The 20,919-nt window shown below is 45.1% G+C and overlaps 1 protein-coding gene across 1 annotated transcript in view; it reads right to left on the bottom strand.

Annotated features, from left to right (window-relative positions):
- Positions 1 to 20,919, bottom strand: part of ITGA2B (integrin subunit alpha 2b) — a 153,605-nt gene that overhangs the window by 12,855 nt on the left and 119,831 nt on the right. Inside the window, exons 23-24 of the mRNA XM_069751414.1 lie at positions 10,220 to 10,299; positions 8,344 to 8,424 (exon numbers count right to left, since the gene is read on the bottom strand). Coding sequence (XP_069607515.1) covers positions 8,344 to 8,424; positions 10,220 to 10,299 — 161 coding nt within the window. The remainder of the gene's footprint in view (positions 1 to 8,343; positions 8,425 to 10,219; positions 10,300 to 20,919) is intronic.

Below are 20,919 nucleotides of genomic sequence, written 5' to 3'. Positions count from 1 at the left end.
ATGTGCTGTTTGTTTTTTTTTAGTTTAACGCTTGTAACCAGGGTAAACATCGGGTAACTAAGCGCAGTCCTGCGCTTAGTTACCCGATGTTTACCCTGGTTACAAGCAAACGCATCGCTGGATCGCATCGCTAGATCGCTAGATCGGTGTCACACACACCGATCTAGCGATGACAGCGGGAGATCCAGCGATGAAAGAAAGTTCTAAACGATCTGCTACGACGTACGATTCTCAGCAGGATCCCTGATCGCTGCTGCGTGTCAGACACAGCGATATCGTAACGATATCGCTGGAACGTCACGAATCGTACCGTCGTAGCGATCGAAATGTTATAGTGTGACGGTACCCTTAGTATTGTACAGGTGATAATTTAATCACCTGCACGAGTGATTATTCCAACACCTTGTGTAATGCTAAAGAAATCTTGAAAACTTGCACTGTTGGTGGCCCTTGAGGACTAGAGTTGTGGTCCCCTGCTCTAAGATATGATAATTGTGGGCTCTAAATGATAAAAACCCTAGTTATATCCATATACTTTTGTAAAAAAACTATTATATGTTGCAAGTACGTATTACCTTGTAGTGCCAGACCCACGTTTCGCTGTCTCTTCTTCCAGGGGAAACATAGAAATTGAGGAGCAGCAGAAGTTTATACAGGGCTTGATACAGGTATAATAGGAGGTAACCAGGAATTGAGTCACTGCAGTCTCATTGGTTAATTAGCATATGGACAGATGCATACACCTATCAATTGTAACGCACGTGGTAGTGGAACCACTGTGCTACAGACAGAGGAGAGCCTGGAGGGGCTGGACTAAAACACCTGACTCTTTACTAGAGCCCCTGATAATATGGTTAGATTCGGCTCCAGATGGACGCAAAGTGCTACTACAAGACAGATCTCGGGCATACAGCAGCTGACGCCCAAAGCGGTAGGAAGCTGGAACAACCAGGAATGGGTGGACACAACAGCTACAGGCAGGCATGGCTGATATGCAGGAAGACATGGCAAGTACTAGCAGGCACATCTGGTAAACAGGAAGGCAGGGCAGGTGCTGTCTGGCACAGCTGGTATACAGGAAGGCACAGCAGGTGCTAGGAGGAGCAAGCAGGTACAGATTGGTACAGGCAGGAACAGAAAGGCACACAAGGATAGGGGACCTGACAACTAGCCAGCATGCAAAAAACTGACAGAACACATTGCTCAAGCACCTCCCAACATGTGGAGGTGCCTTAAATAATAAATGCCTCATAGCCATTGGCTAGGGACACTTTATAACAGTGTACGCTGTCTCTTTAAGAAACCGAGACTGCGAGCGCACGAGCCCTGCCTGACATGTGCAGACCCAGAAGAAGGAGAAAGTGTGGATCGATGGCCAGGGTGGTGAGTGAGTCAGCGTCCCTGCTGGAGGAGAGGAGGATGGGGTCACACAGTGACACTGGCGCTAAATAAATGCAATAGGAAATAGATACCTATGCAAAATTTGTCACTCTTGAGTATAATCCAGGTGATAGGAGTGCAAAATGCCATCCCCATGTGCTCAGGGATGTTCATATTGCTACAACAACTGTGGTGGAATGCAATTATAGAATTATAACCTGGGCATGCTCTAATCCGGGCAAAAATCAAAAGCCATTTAGGCTTTACTGGGTAGGGGAAATTTACTGTTTGTGAGAGAGAGATTCACTGTGTGTGGGGGGAGATTTACTGTGTGGTTGAGATTTACTGTGTGGGGGGAGATTTACTGTGTGTGGAGGAGAGATTCAATGTGTGGGTGGGAGAGATTTACTGTGGTGGGGTAGATTTACTGTGTGTGAGGAAATTTACTGTGTGGGGGAGATTTACTTTGGATGGGCGAGATTTAGTTGAACAAGGCTTGAGGGACATTTATTGTAATGGGGAAGATTTGAGGACACAAATTTGGAGATCAAGAAAGGGACAGGTGCAGACATAATATAGGGAGCTGGAGAAATTTAAAGACATAATATGAGGAGCAAGGGGTGAGATGGTGAGCATGTACAGTCATGGCCAAAAGTATTAACACCCCTGCAATTCTGTCAGATAATACTCAGTTTCTCCCTGAAAATGATTGCAATCACAAATTCTTTGGTATTATTATCTTCATTTAATTTGTCTTAAATGAAAAAACACAAAAATAATTGTCCTAAAGCCAAATTGGATATCATTCCACACCAAACATAAAAAAGGGGGTGGACAAAAGTATTAGCACCATTCGAAAAATCATGTGATGCTTCTCTAATTTGTGTAATTAACAGCACCTGTAACTTACCTGTGGCACCTAACAGGTGTTGGCAATAACTAAATCACACTTGCAGCCAGTTGACATGGATTAAAGTTGACTCAACCTCTGTCCTGTGTCCTTGTGCGTACCACATTGAGCATGGAGAAAAGAAAGAAGACCAAAGAACTGTCTGAGGACTTGGGAAACCAAATTGTGAGGAAGCATGAGCAATCTCAAGGCTACAAGTCCATCTCCAAAGACCTGAATGTTCCTGTGTGCACCGTGCGCAGTGTCATCAAGAAGTTTAAAGCCCATGGCACTGTGGCCAACCTCCCTAGATGTTAATGGAAAAGTAAAATTGACAAGAGATTTCAGCGCAAGATTGTGCGGATGTTGGATAAAGAACCTCGACTAACATCCAAACAAGTTCAAGCTGCCCTGCAGTCCGAGAGTACAACAGTGTCAACCCGTACTATCCGTCGGCATCTGAATGAAAAGGGACTGTATGGTAGGAGACCCAGGAAGACCCCACTTCTTTCCCCGAGATATAAAAAAGCCAGGCTGGAGTTTGCCAAAACTTACCTGAAAAAGCCTAAAACGTTTTGGAAGAATGTTCTCTGGTCAGATGAGACAAAAGTAGAGCTTTTTGGGCAAAGGCATCAACATAGAGTTTACAGGGGAAAAAAAGAGGCATTCAAAGAAATGAACACGGTCCCTACAGTCAAACATGGCGGAGGTTCCCTGATGTTTTGGGGTTGCTTTGCTGCCTCTGGCACTGGACTGCTTGACCGTGTGCATGGCATTATGAAGTCTGAAGACTACCAACAAATATCGCAGCATAATGTAGGGCCCAGTGTGAGAAAGCTGGGTCTCCCTCAGAGGTCATGGGTCTTCCAGCAGGACAATGACCCAAAACACACTTCAAAAAGCACTAGAAAATGGTTTGAGAGAAAGCACTGGAGACTTCTAAGGTGGCCAGCAATGAGTTCAGACCTGAATCCCATAAAACACCTGTGGAACGATCTAAAAATGGCAGTTTGGAGAAGGCACCCTTCAAATATCAGGGACCTGGAGCAGTTTGCCAAAGAAGAATGGTCTAAAATTCCAGCAGAGCATTGTAACAAATTCATTGATGGTTACTGGAAGCGGTTGGTCGCAGTTATTTTGGCTAAATACTTTTGTCTGGCCCATTTTTGGAGTTTTGTGTGAAATGATCAATGTTTTGCTTTTTGCTTCATTCTCTTTTGTGTTTTTTCATTTAAGACAAATTAAATGAAGATAATAATACCAAAGAATTTGTGAGTGCAATCATTTTCAGGAAGAAAGTGAGTATTATCTGACAGAATTGCAGGGGTGTTAATACTTTTGGCCATGACTGTATGAGGAAACATTATGGGGGGATGGGTGCATATGGAGAATCAGAAGATGAGTGCAGACACAGTATGGTGAGTGAGGGAATGGGTGCGGACACAGTATGATGAGTTGGGGGTGGGTGCGGACAGTATGGGGAGCAATGGTGATGGGATGGGTGCAGACTGTATGGGGAGTCGGGGGATGTGTGAGGAGGCAGTTTGGAGAATGAGAGGGTAAATGTATGAGGAGGGAGGGGGAAACATGTCAGGAGACTATTGAGGGGAATAGTATGAGGAGACAGTATGGAGAGAGAAAAGTGTGTGCGTGCACAGAATAAAGACTGAGTAGTGTGTGTGGGGGGCAGCATGGGGGTACAGTGTAAGTCCACAGCCAGGAAGGGATAGTAAGCCAAGAAGGGGGAGTGTGGTGAGGGGGCACAGTATAGAGACAAGGCCCTATAGGTGGGACTCAGTGTGAGAGGATAGTGGGAAAAGGGTGTCCAGTATAGAAAGGAGAGGGCAGTGTGGAGAGCATGTACCATAACAGGGACAGCGTGGGGTCATATTTTGTGCAGGGAATATAGTGAGGGGAAATCATTTATTCAGGGGTTCAGTGGAGGAAAGATATTTTTATTCAGGAGCATTATAATGACATTGCTATCTTTAAGGGTGTCATGTGGGGATGTGCTGTAAAACACCGGAGAAGATGGAAATCTGCATCTGAGACGAGATGTGGATAAGAAAACTGATCATGGCGTCTGGACTATATGAAGAAGAAAAGAAAGAGAACGACTCCGGAGACAACATCATCTATAAGGTACCTGGTTGTATATGTTTTTTTGTGATACTGATTAATTCTCATCTTTTTATTTATGTTAAGAGCATTAAAGGGGATGTCCACGTTTGTGATGAGTCTGCAGTCATTCTCCATGACTGCAGACTTCAGAATTCTCACAGTGCTCACTGCACTCTGACAGAATTCCCTCGTGCCGACGATTTGCATACACGCGATCACGCGCTGACTAGACATGTGTGGCCTCACTCAATGAAAATGAATTGAGCGAGGCCGGACACGTCTAGTCACAATGTGGCCAGAAGTTTACAAGTCACATGCTTGTGCAGGGGAGAATTATAAAAGCATGCAGTGCATACTCTGTGAGAATACAGAAGCACATAGTGTGACTGCAAACTTTTATTTCTAACTTGAACAAACCCTTTAATTATAAAATGAAGCCCTGCAGCCAATCCTAACAGCATGTAATATCTTCACTGCCAGGATTCAGCTCTGCTTGCTGGTTCCATCAGTCATCACATGACAGCTTCACTTATATTTTCAATCTTACGTTCACGGGGCAACAAGCTTTTGTTCCAGCTTTTCTCAGCTTTTCACTGCACATTGAGAGAATTAGGAAGTGCAGCTCATCGGCATATGACTGTGTAAATCGCATGTGTGCTTGGGGGGGGGGGGAGGAGGGGCCACCAAACTGAATTCTTGCCCAGGTGTCAAAAAACCTGGATACACCTCTGAGATAGTCATAATACATGTAAAAACAAAGGGTACTTCGTTGATATTTTTTTTAATCAAAAAAGCGTAAAAGTGATCTCGCCACAACCAGGTGTGCCCAATCAAGACAGATCCTAACTCTGACACCTTGCTGTGTGCTAGCAGGTTATATTTGTCTCTCAACATCCACAGTGTGAATGTGCACCCACACATTACAATTATACCAATATTTGTGCTGACCCATGTTTTTGGTTCTTTGTACTTTTGTGGGTGTGTGACCCCCAGCCAGTCAGGCCAAGGTCCTTCTGTGCCCCTGTCGGTTTTGAGGCCTGCTGGCACATAGTGAGGTGAGATGATAGAGTTAGGGACCATTTCGATTGGCTATGCCTTGTTGCGGTGGGGTGGCTTTTCCATTCTTTTAATCAAAAAAAGTAAAACTAAGTATCCTGTGTGTTTTACATGCATTACTACTATTTATTTACTTACTGCAGTGCATCTATTCATTGCCTTTACGCTAGGTCATATTTGTTAATGGCCACAGTGTGAATGTACACTTACACATTACACTAAAGGCCCCTTCACATTTAGCGACGCTGCAGCGATACAGACAACGATCCGAATCGCTGCAGCGTCGCTGTTTGGTCGCTGGAGAGCTGTCACACAGACCGCTCTCCAGCGACCAACGATGCCGGTAACCAGGGTAAACATCGGGTAACTAAGCGCAGGGCCGCGCTTAGTAACCCGATGTTTACCCTGGTTACCATGCTAAAAGTAAAAAAAAACAAACAGTACATACTTACCTACAGCCGTCTGTCCTCCAGCGCTGCGCTCTGCTTCTCTGCTCTCCTCCTGTACTGTCTGGGAGCCGGAAAGCAGAGCGGTGACGTCACCGCTCTGCTTTCCGGCTCACAGCCAGTACAGGAGGAGTGCAGAGCACAGCGCTGGAGGACAGACAGCGGTAGGTAAGTATGTAGTGTTTGTTTTTTTTTACTTTTAGCATGGTAACCAGGGTAAACATCGGGTTACTAAGCGCGGCCCTGCGCTTAGTTACCCGATGTTTACCCTGGTTACCAGTGAAGACATCGCTGGATCGGTGTCACACACGCCGATCCAGCGATGTCAGCAGGAGTCCAGCGACGAAATAAAGTTCTGTACTTTATTCAGCGACCAACGATCTCCCAGCAGGGGCCTGATCGTTGGTCGCTGTCACACATAACGATTTCATTAACGATATCGTTGCTACGTCACAAATAGCAACGATATCGTTAACAATATCGTTATGTGTGAAGGTACCTTTATACCGACCTACGTTATGGCCCATGTTTTCGGTTTTGCATGCATTGCCTCTGAAAGGGTACAACCCCCCTTAATGACCGCCAATACGTCTTTTAACTGACCTGAGATATAAGAGAATAGCCTCCCCATACAGATGACAATCCAGCAGCTGTCGGCTGTACACTATAGCTGACAACTTGCTGTATCAGCCACGATCAGTGTTTGCACCTTCTAAATCTGTTTAACCCCTTAGATGCTGCTGTCAATAGTGACTACATCATTATAAATGGTTAACAGAGTGTGGGGGCTTCTTCTTTATCCCAATTGGTGCCCTCAGATCTTGGTTGTGTGGTCCTGATGTTTGTGATGGCAATTCATGACCAAATAGCGGCCTTAAGGTCCCTTCACATTAAGCGACGCTGCAGCGATACCGACAACGATCCGGATCGCTGCAGCGTCGCTGTTTGGTCGCTGGAGAGCTGTCACACAGACAGCTCTCCAGCGACCAACGATGCCGGTAACCAGGGTAAACAACGGGTAACTAAGCGCAGGGCCGCGCTTAGTAACCCGATGTTTACCCTGGTTACCATGCTAAAAGTAAAAAAAAACAAACACTACATACTTACCTACAGCCGTCGGTCCTCCAGCGCTGCGCTCTGCTTCTCTGCTCTCCTCCTGTACTGGCTGTGAGCCGGAAAGCAGAGCGGTGACGTCACCGCTCTGCTTTCCGGCTCACAGCCAGTACAGGAGGAGTGCAGAGCACAGCGCTGGAGGACAGACAGCGGTAGGTAAGTATCTAGTGTTTGTTTTTTTTAACTTTTAGCATGGTAACCAGGGTAAACATCGGGTTACTAAGCGCGGCCCTGCGCTTAGTTACCCGATGTTTACCCTGGTTACCAGTGAAGACATCGCTGGATCGGTGTCACACACGCCGATCCAGCGATGTCAGCAGGAGTCCAGCGATGAAATAAAGTTCTGGACTTTATTCAGCGACCAACGATCTCCCAGCAGGGGCCTGATCGTTGGTCGCTGTCACACATAACGATTTCATTAACGATATCGTTGCTACGTCACAAATAGCAACGATATCGTTAACAATATCGTTATGTGTGAAGGTACCTTTAGAGTCTGACGGCTGTAGTAATCTGCTCAGAAGTTAGCAACATTTAGGTGGTAAAAATACACATTTTCATTTCTGTCATACCACTTTGCATTAATTCCTGTAAAGCACCTGAAGGGTTAATAAACTACCTGACAGCAGTTTTCATTATGTCAGGGGGTGCTGTTTTTAAAATGGTATCACGTTTGGGGGTTTCCCAATATATGAGACCCCTAAAGTCACTTCAACATGGATAAGTTCCTAAAAAAATAAATGTGGTAAATTTCTTTGAAAAAATGAAAAATTGCTGCTACATTTTTAAACCTCCTAAAATGCTAAAAAAATAAAATAACATTTTACAAATGGTGCTGATGTAAAGCCGACATGTGGGAAATGTTATTTATTAATGGTTTGCTGTTGTATGACTATCTGGATTAAAGGGATAATCATTCAAATTTAGAAAATTGCTAATTTTTTAACATTTTTCTCAAATTTTTTATATTTTTTATAAATAAACACAAAAAATGTTGAACTAAATTTACCATTATCATAAAGTATAATGTGTCACGAAAAAACAATCTCAAAATCACTGGGATTTGTTGAAGCGTTGCAGAGTTATTACCACATAAAGTGACACTGGTCAGATTTCAAAAATTTGGCTCGGTCACTAAGGGGTTAAAGGTTGATATTCATTTTTGACCAACCAATACACCTAATCTCTGCATCGTTCCAGACATTGTTCAATCATTCCAGAATCATTCTAAGAGTTGGTAGGAATTTTATTATCCACACTGTACCTACTTTATACCCGAAGCTTTCTTTTATCAATAGGCTACATCCATTTATAAAAATCCCTTACAAACATACTTACCCTCTGAGGTCAAGTGACATTTTTACTATGATGTCCAAGTGTACCCAAACTATTGGGCTGCTTGAGTTGTGACTGTTTCGGCTGAAAAGTAATAATACTTATAAGCGTTCATGTTTTATTTTCAATGTTATTGACCTATACACTTTAAAACATTTGGTAAGGGACAGAATGGCTCTTGCTGGGATACCTTGTGCAAGGTTATTTACATCTCTATGATGTAATACTGAAGAGGTGAAGAAGAACATAACCTGTGGAGGCTATCAAAAAGGCTAGAAAAAACCTACTTATAAGATTATTTTCCATTTTTCTGCCAGATGACTCATAGTTCTACAGCTGAGCAAAAATTTTTGTTTATCAAAACCCTAGTCCAGCGGTTATGTTGGTAGTCTGTGGTTGCGTGACCTGCTAAGTCCCGGCATCCCTGGCACCTCCCCGATGAGTAGACTTGCAGACTTCACAATGATAACAAGGATTCAGCAAGTCTTTTTGCTCAAATACAGAAAATTCAGAATTGAAAAAGTCATCTGCATTTAGGCTATGTGCACACGTCAGGATTTCTTGCAGAAATTTCCTGAACAAAACCGGACATTTTCTGCAAGAAATCCGCTTCCTTTTTTTCCCCGTTTTTCTCACGTTTTTTGCAGATTTTTTGTGTTTTTTTTTTTCGGAGGTTCCCAATGCAATAATATAGTGGGAATCCACTATAAATCCGCAAAATTAATGAACATGCTGCACTTTTTACCACGATGCTTTTACCGCGGAATGCATTATAAATGATGGGATGCATATGTATGCCTTTTTAAGCGTTTTTATCGCGTTTTTATAGCGAAAAAACACAAAAAACGTGAAAAATCCTGAACGTGTGCACACAGCCTTACAGTAATGATAAAAGTACACCCTATTTGAATTTTATAGTCCTTAAATAGGTCCCTAAAATGTCTTAATATCAGGTAAATACAACCTCAGATAAACAATCTTTCTAAACAAGCAATACTTCTTTAGCCTTTCTCTAAATGTACTATTCTGACTCCATAACTAGGCTGCGAGTGTGGGGGTCTTGATACACTGCTTCTAAGATGTCTCTATGTATCGTTACTCACACAAAGATATTTCATCAGATAGCTTAACTCGACTGCACGATGCACGTATGAAGATTCCAGAAGAAGGTTTATTTTCAAGCTGAATTCTTGAATGCTCAATTACAGTAGCTTGTTCCTGACCACGTGTATTGCTTATTCCTTTAGTACTTCTGCCTAGTGTTGTTTTTTGACTCGGCTTGTTTGACCACTCTCTCGCCACTTGGTGGCGCCTATGCTGCTGCTCTGTGGTGCTTCTCTGTGTACGCAGTCTCACTTCCCTCTCAAGCTCCCTTTGGTGGAGGTTGCGTTATACTGCACTGCAGGAGCATGACACGAAGGATGTAATTTTTTTACACATTCCTACATTTGCTTGCCTGAGGAGGTGGTGATGGCAAACTCAGTCGAGGGGTTCAAGAGAGGCCTGGATGTCTTCCTGGAGCAGAACAATATTGTGTCATACAATTATTAGGTTCTGTAGAAGGACGTAGATCTGGGGATTTATTATGATGGAATATAGGCTGAACTGGATGGACAAATGTCTTTTTTCGGCCTTACTAACTATGTTACTATGTTACTATGTTACTATGTTACATTTTGGCCTAGTAGTTTTTTGTTAAATAAATAATGACACAGTGTAAATTGTCATGTGTTGTTCATCTGCGGTTGTACTACATTTTCTATTTTTTATTATATCTTGATACAAAAAAACCCCCATAAAATTCAAGGAGGGTGTTCTTAGTTTTCCTTATGACTATATATGGAGGAATTCAAATGATATAAGAAAGCCTGTGCCTCACCTCTTTATCTGCATCGGGAATGAAATGTTGCTTCCACTCTCTTCCAGGTTACTTATGGTCAGCTGTAGTGTAGCCGGTATCTATAATATATGCCAGGAAACAGTGGAAAAAAAATGTAAAACAATTGTTGGAAAACAAAAAATGATGATGATGGAACCGGCACAATCAATAAATAAGGTTTATGTGACTTCAACCAACATCACACAATACAGAGGGTTACATGCAAGTTAAAGGGGTGGTTGTTCATTTTATGGAAAAAAAAATGCATTAACCCTTTTCTGCTAAAGACAGTTTTTAGCTTCATTGACCAGCCAAATTTTATTTAAATCTGAACTGTGTCACTCTATGTGGTAATAACTCTGAATTTCTTCTACATATCCAAGTGATTCTCAGAATATTTTTTCAAGACACATTGTACTTTATTATAATGGTATAATTAGGTCAATATGAATTGCATTTATTTATGAAAATATCTGAAATTTCAAGAAAATTTAGGTGCAAAAAATCTCTAGCTTAAAACTTTGAATTTTTATGCCCATAAAATAGTCATAGCACAAAAATTGTTAATAAACATAATTTACTATATGTCTACTTTACATCAGGGTGAGTTTTGAAACTTTTTTTTTTTTATTAGGATGTTAGAAGGGTTAAAAGTTGCAATTTTCCTTTTTATGCCGGAGTCACACTAGAGCGTAGTATGGACGAGTGCTATGCGATAAAAGCCTCAGTGACTACGCTGACGTCACTTAGGCTGTGCAGACTCCCCGCCTGACGCGGTGAAATTGACAGTGTGGGAAAGTGCTCAGAAACTTTACCACCCTAATCAGCTCATGTCCGGTCAGGTGGGGAGGGTGTGCAGGCAGCTTTTCATTCATTCCTCCGTGGTTTACAGCCCGGCCGGTAGCATTAGCACCGCTCCAGGTTGTAAACTATTTAACCCCTTGAGATGGATTGCAGCGTGGGACTTGACTGTACAGCGGACAGGTATGGGATACTGTTGCTTTTTTATTTGGGATTTTTTTTTACAAAAGAATGAGGGCTTCGTTTGGATTGAGAGTGTAATAAATATGTTAAACCTGTGTGTTTCATTATTTCATTAAAATACTTTATTCTTAATGTGTCTGTGTATTTTTAACCCTTTCATACTACTGGATTAATAATGGATAGGTGTCTTATTGACACCTCTCCATTATTAACCAGGCTTAATGTCACCTTACAATAGCAAGGTGACATTAACCCCTTATTACCCCATATGCCACCGCTACTGGGCAGTGGGAAGAGAGAGGCTAAGTGCATCTTACAGATGTGCCTTTTCTGGGGTGGCTGCTGGCAGATTTTTTTTAGCTGGGGGGCAATAACCATGGTCCCTCTCTAGGCTATTAATATCTGGCCTCAATCACTGGCTTTCCCTCTCTGGCAGAGAAAGTCTTAGTTACTCACCGGTTAACAGTGTTTTTTGGAGTTCATGACAGCACCACAGAGAGAGGGGATCCCCCCTTCAAGAACAGGAAACCTACAGATACATAAGGGTGGGTGGTAGATCTGGGATGGCTGGCAAGACCCATGGGTCGGATATTGACATGGTCCCGAGGCATGAAAACCACATCCTTCTGGGCCAGAAGGGGGCAATTACTATAACTCTGGCCTTGTCCTTCCTGATTTTCCTCACCACAAGAGGAATTAGAGACAGGGGAGGAAAAGCATAAGCTAGCCTGAAGTTCCAGTCTGTGAGGAGGGCGTCTACTGACAGAGGATTTTCTCTGAGGTTCAGAGAGCAGAATTATCTCACTTTCTTGTTTTCCTCTGTGGTGAAAAGATCCACCTACGGTTGACCCCACCTTTCCACAATGAGGTTGAAGATGGAGTCAATTAGGGACCATTCTCCCTGCCTCAAGGTGTTGTGGCTTAAGTAATTCGCTGTAGTATTTTCTATCCCTCTTATATGAAGAGCCGTCAACGAGAGAAAGTGTTGCTCTGCTAGCTGGAACAGACGATCTGCCACGTTCATCAGGGATTTGGAACGGGTTCCGCCTTGATGATTGATATATGCCACGGTGACCCGATTGTCGGAGAATATCCGCAAGTGGTGGCCCTGTAGATAGACAAGGAGTCTTTTAATAGACTGCTCCACCGCCGTTAACTCCTTCAGGTTAGAGGACATTTCCGTCTGAAGATGGTCCCAAAGTCCCTGGATTATAATTTCACCCATGTGAGCCCCCCAACCAGAAGAGCTAACATCTGTGGTGATTATACGGGTTACGTTATATATTCCCAGGGGACCCCCGTGGATAGGTTATTTCGGTCTAGCCACCATTTGAGGGATACAATAGTGTTTTGGGACAAGGTCAACTGGCTCTCTAGGTGACCCACCCCAATTTTTTGTTGTAATAATTCATCGCCCTGAAGTATCCTTGTATGATACTGGGCCCATCGGACCACTGCAATGCAGGACGAGAGAGAGCCTAATAAAGACATAGCTTTTCTAAGGGACATGGTGGGGTTTTTGGAGGTGATTAGCACCTGAAGGTCCAGGCAATCTATTTTTTCGTGAGGTAAACGGCATTCCTGATCCTGGGAATCCAAGGTCAGGCCTAAAAATCGCTGCACTTTCATGGACTGTAACTGGGACTTTTTGACATTTAATAATCATCCCAGTCGCTCCAGGGCAGACATTACTTTTTGTAATTGCTCTAAACAGTGATCCGCTGTTTTACCCATGATAAGGAGATTGTTGAGATAGGGGATTACCAGAATGCCAGACTCATTTAGGTGGTCCATAACCTCAGCCATGACCTTAGTAAATACCCGTGGGACGACTGATATACCAAAAGGGAGGGCCCTATACTGGAAATGTCTGACCACCCCATCTAACAGGACCGCTACTCTCAGGAATCGCTGGTGGCCTGCATAAATGGGGATATGGTAATAGGCGTTCTTTAAATCCAACACCACCATAAAGCAGTTTTTAAACAGTAATCACCATTTTAAACGGTTGTACGGTCAGAAAATTGTTAAGAGCCCTAAGGTTGATAATAGTTCTGAAGGAGCTGTCTGGTTTACGTATTAGGAACAGAGGAGAGTAGAATCCTCCACCCCATTCTTCTTCCGGAACCTCTGATAGGACCTTTTTACTGAGCAGGTTGTGAATTTCCATTTCCAGGGCTACCTGTTCTGCTGGAGAGGACCTGAGCAGGGTAACTCTGAAGAAATTATGAGGGATAGAGGAGAACTCTAGCCGTAGACCCATAGCTATTATTCCCAAAATCCAATTTCTACTGGAAATTTTGGACCAGGCTGGGTAGAAGGCAGATAGTCTACCTCCCACCAGGGCGACTAGTCATTGGGGTGGCTTTTTGATCTCATGGGATGGTTCCTGACGCCCCCCACCTCCAAACATGAATCCTGTACCTTTTTTCTTTTTATCGTCCCATCTGCCTTGATCCCTGGCCAGCCTTCTGCGAAAGAACCTTTTCCCCGTGAAAGGACTCGTATAAGAAGTGGTCAGTAGACTGGGAAATTTCGTTTTCTCGTCTCCGGCCTTCTCCAGCAGTTCGTCTAGAACCGGACAGAACAGGTATTCTCCTTCGCATGGAATAGAGCAAAGACGGGATGTGGCCTGAATGTGCCAGGCCAACACTTCAGCCATAGGGCCCTGCGTGCTGCATTTGATAACCCTGCAGCCCTAGCTGCCATCCTTGCAGAATCTGCGGACGCGTCAGCGAGAAAAGCAGCGGCATTCTGGATTGTCGGCAGGGATTTTAACATGGATTCCCTAGAGGCTCCATCTTCTAGCTTAGATTCTAGTTGGTCCAGCCAGACCATCATCGATCTGGCAGCACATGTTGCAGCTGCTGCTGGTCTTAGAGCACCAGCCGACATCTCCCAAGTCCTTTTAAGAAACAAATCTGCCTTCTTATCAAGTTGATCTTTTAAAGAAGCCATGTCATCGAAGGGAATAGAGGATTTTTTAGAAGCCTTAGCCACCACTGCGTCTAATTTTGGTGCCGTATCCCACGTGCTCACCAAGGGGTCGTCAAAGGGATATCTCCGTTTAAAGGCCGGTGGTAGGGAGCCCTTTTTTTCTGGCTTTTTCCACTTTCTTTTGATTAGGTTCTGAACTTTGTCATTAAGTGGAAATGATTTATGCTTTCTCAGGTCTAGACCGCCAAACATTAGACTTGCGCCGAAAGTTCTGGTTTTTCGTCAGCCACCCCCATGGTGGATCTGACTGATTTAATCAGCCTGTCCATCAGGTCTAGCGGAAAGCAAAATTGATTAGAATCCTCTTTTGAAGAACCACATTCTTTCCCAGGGGCGGTAGACGAGTCTGAGTCTGAAATGCTAGGTTCCCTTTTCCTCTTGGAAGGCTCCCCTTGGGGCAAGGATTTTAGGGAATCTTTTACTTACCCTATGTAATTTAACTAGTATTACCGCTATAAAATGTATATTTATATATTTCCTTTTCTCCCTACCATCTGTCGCACACACGACTGACATAGTCTTTTAGGGTCGGCGTCTGGCAAAGGGCAACCACATAGTGCACACTCCTTATTCTTTACTTTACCAGCGCATTTTTTCCCCCGAGGAAAAAGCATAGGAAAAGGCTGCATCAGGGCACGTTCACGAAGGTCTCTTACCCAGGCATCAGCGGTAGGTACCGGATTACTGGGGGAGTGAACCGGATCCTTCAGTCTAGACGAGGTCCTGCGACTGGGCTGATCACTGCGTCCGTGGGTCTTTGGCTGGGAGTTTGCATGGGACTTCTCCGAGGCTCTGTCCTGTTCCTCCTCCAGCAGACCGACGGGAGCTTCTGGCTCATCCATTGCTGCAGATGGGCTCACAAGCAGCCCTGCAGCCTTCTGTGCGGCTTAAGTAGGCCTCCCCCGGATCCGGAGGGGCATGGCCAGGGGTTCGGCCCCCTCTCCGTGCAGGTCACCGCCAGTCCCCCTTGGCTCCCAACCGCCCCCACATGCCACCGCCATCGCTGCACGTGGCCGTAGCATAGCGGCGTCTGCAGCAGAAGCCGGCCGGCGTCTGACTTCCGGTCCCGCCCCCCGCAGCGTCACTTCCGGTGCCGGAAAGAGCACACAGGAACATGCAGGGAGGCTGTGGCACACCACACACTGCCATGCCAGGCGCCCCGGACAGGATGACCGATGGGATGCAGGAGCCCAGAGGCACAGGGGAAACTGGACGGACCCCGGGGGGGATACTTACCTCTGTCGCTGGCACCCGGAGATGGACATCCTCCGGACTCCGCTCCACCTGCTTCGCTCACTGCCATGGAGCCCTACCCGGACCCGCCATGGTGCTTCCAGGGACCCGCACTGACCGAGATAGGAGACCCCCTCACTACCTGAGTCGGACAGCCGGCCTGGGTATTCCAGATGAAATACAGATATCTGTAGGGCATCCTGTGTTGTGAATTCTGTGGCAGAGCTCCCTCCTGTGGTCACAAGTGGTACTTCGGCTGATTCTCTCTGTGAGCTTCTGTTGGTGGAGGAAAGTGGTACTGCGGCTTCTGAGTTTCCTCCCTCAGGTGATCTGGTGAGGTCGTTAGGTGCTTCTCTACTTAACTCCACCTAATGCTTTGATCCTGGCTTCCTGTCAATGTTCCAGTGTTGGACTTGTTTTTCCCTGGATCATTCCTGTGGCCTGCTGCTCTGCATAGCTAAGTTCTTCTTTGCTATTTGTTTGCTATTTTTTCTGTCCAGCTTGTCTAATTTGTTGCTGGAAGCTCTGGGACGCAAAGGGTGTACCTCCGTGCCGTTAGTTCGGTACGGAGGGTCTTTTTGCCCCCTTTGCGTGGTTTTCTTTAGGGTTTTGTGTAGACCGCAAAGTTACCTTTTCTATCCTCGCTCTGTTAAGAAAGTCGGGCCTCACTTTGCTGAATCTATTTCATCTCTACGTTTGTCTTTTCATCTTAACTCACAGTCATTATATGTGGGGGCTGCCTTTTCCTTTGGGGTATTTCTCTGAGGCAAGGTAGGCTTATTTTCTATCTTCAGGCTAGTTAGTTTCTCAGGCTGTGCCGAGTTGCATAGGCAGAGTTAGGCGCAATCCACGGCTGACTCTAGTGTTGTTTGGAGAGGATTAGGGATTGCGGTCTGCAGAGTTCCCACGTCTCAGAGCTCGTTCTATGATTTTGGGTTATTGTCAGATCACTGTATGTGCTCTGACCTCCATGTCCATTGTGATACTGAATTGCCTTTTATAACAGTACAGGAAGCCAAAAGTACTAATGATTCTCAATAGAGGGAAAAAAGAAGTTCTGAGACCATTTTTTTTTCTTTGCACTGTGTTTTGCCTTTTTTTTCCCGTAGACATTTGGGTGGTTCAGTACACAGGTGTAGCGATGGACATTAGAAGTCTGTCTTCATTTGTGGATCAGCTCTCGGCAAGAGTACAAAAGATTCAAGACACTATTGATCAGAAATCTATGTTAGAACCAAGAATTCCTATTCCTGATTTGTTTTTTGGAGATAGAACTAAGTTTCTGAGTTTCAAAAATAATTGTAAATTGTTTCTGGCCTTGAAACCTCGCTCCTCTGGTGATCCAGTTCAACAGGTTTTGATTGTTATTTGTTTTTTGCGCGGCGACCCTCAGGACTGGGCATTTTCTCTTGCGCCAGGAGATCCTGCATTGAGTAATATCGATGCGTTTTTCCAGGCGCTCGGATTGCTGTACGATGAACCTAATTCAGTGGATCAGGCAGAGAAAAATTTGCTGGCTCTTTGTCAGGGTCAGGATGAGATAGAGGTATATTGTCAGAAATTTAGAAAGTGGTCCGTGCTCACTCAATGGAATGAATCTGCGCTGGCAGCTATGTTCAGAAAGGGTCTCTCTGAAGCCCTTAAGGATGTCATGGTGGGATTTCCTATGCCTGCTGGTTTGAATGAGTCTATGTCTTTGGCCATTCAGATCGGTCGACGCTTGCGTGAGCGTAAATCTGTGCACCATTTGGCGGTATTACCTGAGCTTAAAACTGAGCCTATGCAGTGCGATAGGACTTTGACCAGAGTTGAACGGCAAGAACACAGACGTCTGAATGGGCTGTGTTTCTACTGTGGTGATTCCACTCATGCTATCTCTGATTGTCCTAAGCGCACTAAGCGGTTCGCTAGGTCTGCCACCATTAGTACGGTACAGTCAAAATTTCTTCTGTCCGTTACCTTGATCTGTTCTTTGTCATCGTATTCTGTCATGGCATTTGTGGATTCAGGCGCTGCCCTGAATTTGATGGACTTGGAGTATGCTAAGCGTTGTGGGTTTCTCTTAGAGCCCTTGCAGTGTCCTATTCCATTGAGAGGAATTGATGCCACGCCTTTGGCCAAGAATAAGCCTCAATACTGGACCCAGCTGACCATGTGCATGGCTCCTGCACATCAGGAGGTTATTCGCTTTCTGGTGTTGCATAATCTGCATGATGTGGTCGTGTTGGGGTTGCCATGGCTACAAGCCCATAATCCAGTATTAGATTGGAAATCCATGTCGGTGTCCAGCTGGGGTTGTCAGGGGGTACATGGTGATGTTCCATTTCTGTCAATTTCGTCATCCACCCCTTCTGAGGTTCCAGAGTTCTTGTCTGATTACCGGGATGTATTTGATGAGCCCAAGTCCGATGCCCTACCTCCGCATAGGGATTGTGATTGTGCTATCAATTTGATTCCTGGTAGTAAATTCCCAAAAGGTCGACTGTTTAATTTATCTGTGCCTGAGCACACCGCTATGCGCAGTTATGTGAAGGAATCCCTGGAGAAGGGGCATATTCGCCCGTCATCGTCACCATTAGGAGCAGGGTTCTTTTTTGTAGCCAAGAAGGATGGTTCGCTGAGACCTTGTATAGATTACCGCCTTCTAAATAAGATCACGGTTAAATTTCAGTACCCCTTGCCATTGTTATCTGATTTGTTTGCTCGGATTAAGGGGGCTAGTTGGTTCACCAAGATAGATCTTCGTGGTGCGTATAATCTGGTGCGAATCAGGCGAGGAGATGAATGTAAAACTGCATTTAATACGCCCGAGGGTCATTTTGAGTATCTAGTGATGCCATTCGGACTTGCCAATGCTCCATCAGTGTTTCAGTCCTTTATGCATGACATCTTCCGAGAGTACCTGGATAAATTCCTGATTGTGTACTTGGATGACATTTTGATCTTCTCGGATGATTGGGAGTCTCATGTGAAGCAGGTCAGAACAGTTTTTCAGGTCCTGCGTGCTAATTCTTTGTTTGTGAAGGGATCAAAGTGTCTCTTTGGTGTGCAGAAGGTTTCATTTTTGGGGTTCATCTTTTCCCCTTCTACTATCGAGATGGATCCTGTTAAGGTCCAAGCCATCCATGATTGGACTCAGCCGACATCTCTGAAAAGTCTGCAAAAGTTCCTGGGCTTTGCTAATTTTTATCGTCGCTTCATCTGCAATTTTTCTAGTATTGCCAAACCATTGACCGATTTGACCAAGAAGGGTGCTGATTTGGTCAATTGGTCTTCTGCTGCTGTGGAAGCTTTTCAGGAGTTGAAGCGTCGTTTTTCTTCTGCCCCTGTGTTGTGTCAACCAGATGTTTCTCTTCCGTTCCAGTTCGAGGTTGATGCTTCTGAGATTGGAGCAGGGGCTGTTTTGTCGCAGAGAGGTTCTGATTGCTCAGTGATGAAACCATGCGCTTTTTTTTCCAGGAAGTTTTCGCCTGCTGAGCGAAATTATGATGTGGGCAACCGAGAGTTGCTGGCCATGAAGTGGGCATTCGAGGAGTGGCGTCATTGGCTTGAAGGAGCTAAGCATCACGTGGTGGTATTGACTGATCATAAGAACTTGACTTATCTTGAGTCTGCTAAGCGGTTGAATCCTAGACAGGCTCGTTGGTCGCTGTTTTTTGGCCGTTTTGACTTTGTGATTTCGTACCTTCCGGGCTCTAAAAATGTGAAGGCGGATGCTTTGTCTTGGAGTTTTGTGCCCGACTCTCCGGGTTTGTCTGAGCCGGCGGGTATCCTCAAGGAAGGAGTCATTGTGTCTGCCATCTCCCCTGATTTGCGGCGGGTGCTGCAAAAATTTCAGGCTAATAAACCTGATCGTTGTCCAGCGGAGAGACTGTTTGTCCCTGATAGGTGGATGAATAAAGTTATCTCTGAGGTTCATTGTTCGGTGTTGGCTGGTCATCCTGGAATCTTTGGTACCAGAGAGTTAGTGGCTAGATCCTTTTGGTGGCCGTCTCTGTCATGGGATGTGCGTGCTTTTGTGCAGTCCTGTGGGATTTGTGCTCGGGCTAAGCCCTGCTGTTCTCGTGCCAGTGGGTTGCTTTTGCCCTTGCCGGTCCCGAAGAGGCCTTGGACACATATCTCTATGGATTTTATTTCTGATCTTCCCGTCTCTCAAAAGATGTCAGTCATTTGGGTGGTCTGTGATCGCTTTACTAAGATGGTCCATTTGGTACCCTTGTCTAAATTGCCTTCCTCCTCTGATTTGGTGCCATTGTTCTTCCAGCATGTGGTTCGTTTACATGGCATTCCAGAGAATATCGTTTCTGACAGAGGTTCCCAGTTTGTTTCAAGGTTTTGGCGAGCCTTTTGTGGTAGGATGGGCATTGACTTGTCTTTTTCCTCGGCTTTCCATCCTCAGACTAATGGCCAGACCGAACGAACCAATCAGACCTTGGAAACATATCTGAGATGCTTTGTTTCTGCCGATCAGGATGACTGGGTGTCCTTTTTGCCTTTGGCTGAGTTCGCCCTTAATAATCGGGCCAGCTCGGCTACCTTGGTTTCGCCATTTTTCTGCAATTCTGGGTTCCATCCTCGTTTCTCTTCAGGACAGGTTGAGTCTTCGGACTGTCCTGGTGTGGATACTGTGGTGGACAGGTTGCAGCAGATTTGGACTCATGTAGTGGACAATTTGACCTTGTCCCAGGAGAAGGCTCAACGTTTCGCTAATCGCAGACGCCGTGTGGGTCCCCGACTTCGTGTTGGGGATCTGGTTTGGTTATCTTCTCGTCATATTCCTATGAAGGTTTCCTCTCCTAAGTTTAAACCTCGTTTCATTGGTCCGTATAGGATTTGTGAGGTTCTTAATCCTGTGTCTTTTCGTCTGACCCTTCCAGATAATTTTTCCATACATAACGTATTCCATAGGTCATTGTTGCGGAGATACGTGGCACCTATGGTTCCATCTGTTGATCCTCCTGCCCCGGTTTTGGTGGAGGGGGAATTGGAGTATATTGTGGAGAAGATTTTGGATTCTCGTGTTTCTAGACGGAAACTCCAGTATCTGGTTAAATGGAAGGGTTATGCTCAGGAAGATAATTCCTGGGTTTTTGCCTCTGATGTCTATGCTCCCGATCTTGTTCGTGCCTTTCATGTGGCTCATCCTGGTCGGCCTGGGGGCTCTGGTGAGGGTTCGGTGACCCCTCCTCAAGGGGGGGGTACTGTTGTGAATTCTGTGGCAGAGCTCCCTCCTGTGGTCACAAGTGGTACTTCGGCTGATTCTCTCTGTGAGCTTCTGTTGGTGGAGGGAAGTGGTTCTGCGGCTTCTGAGTTTCCTCCCTCAGGTGATCTGGTGAGGTCGTTAGGTGCTTCTCTACTTAACTCCACCTAATGCTTTGATCCTGGCTTCCTGTCAATGTTCCAGTGTTGGACTTGTTTTTCCCTGGATCATTCCTGTGGCCTGTTGCTCTGCATAGCTAAGTTCTTCTTTGCTATTTGTTTGCTAT

Source organism: Ranitomeya imitator, chromosome 2 (genome assembly GCF_032444005.1).
Source record: "Ranitomeya imitator isolate aRanImi1 chromosome 2, aRanImi1.pri, whole genome shotgun sequence".
Taxonomy (NCBI): domain Eukaryota; kingdom Metazoa; phylum Chordata; class Amphibia; order Anura; family Dendrobatidae; genus Ranitomeya; species Ranitomeya imitator.
The sequence above is the reverse complement of the archived record's forward strand: the minus strand, read 5'-3'. Positions and strand labels throughout refer to the sequence as shown.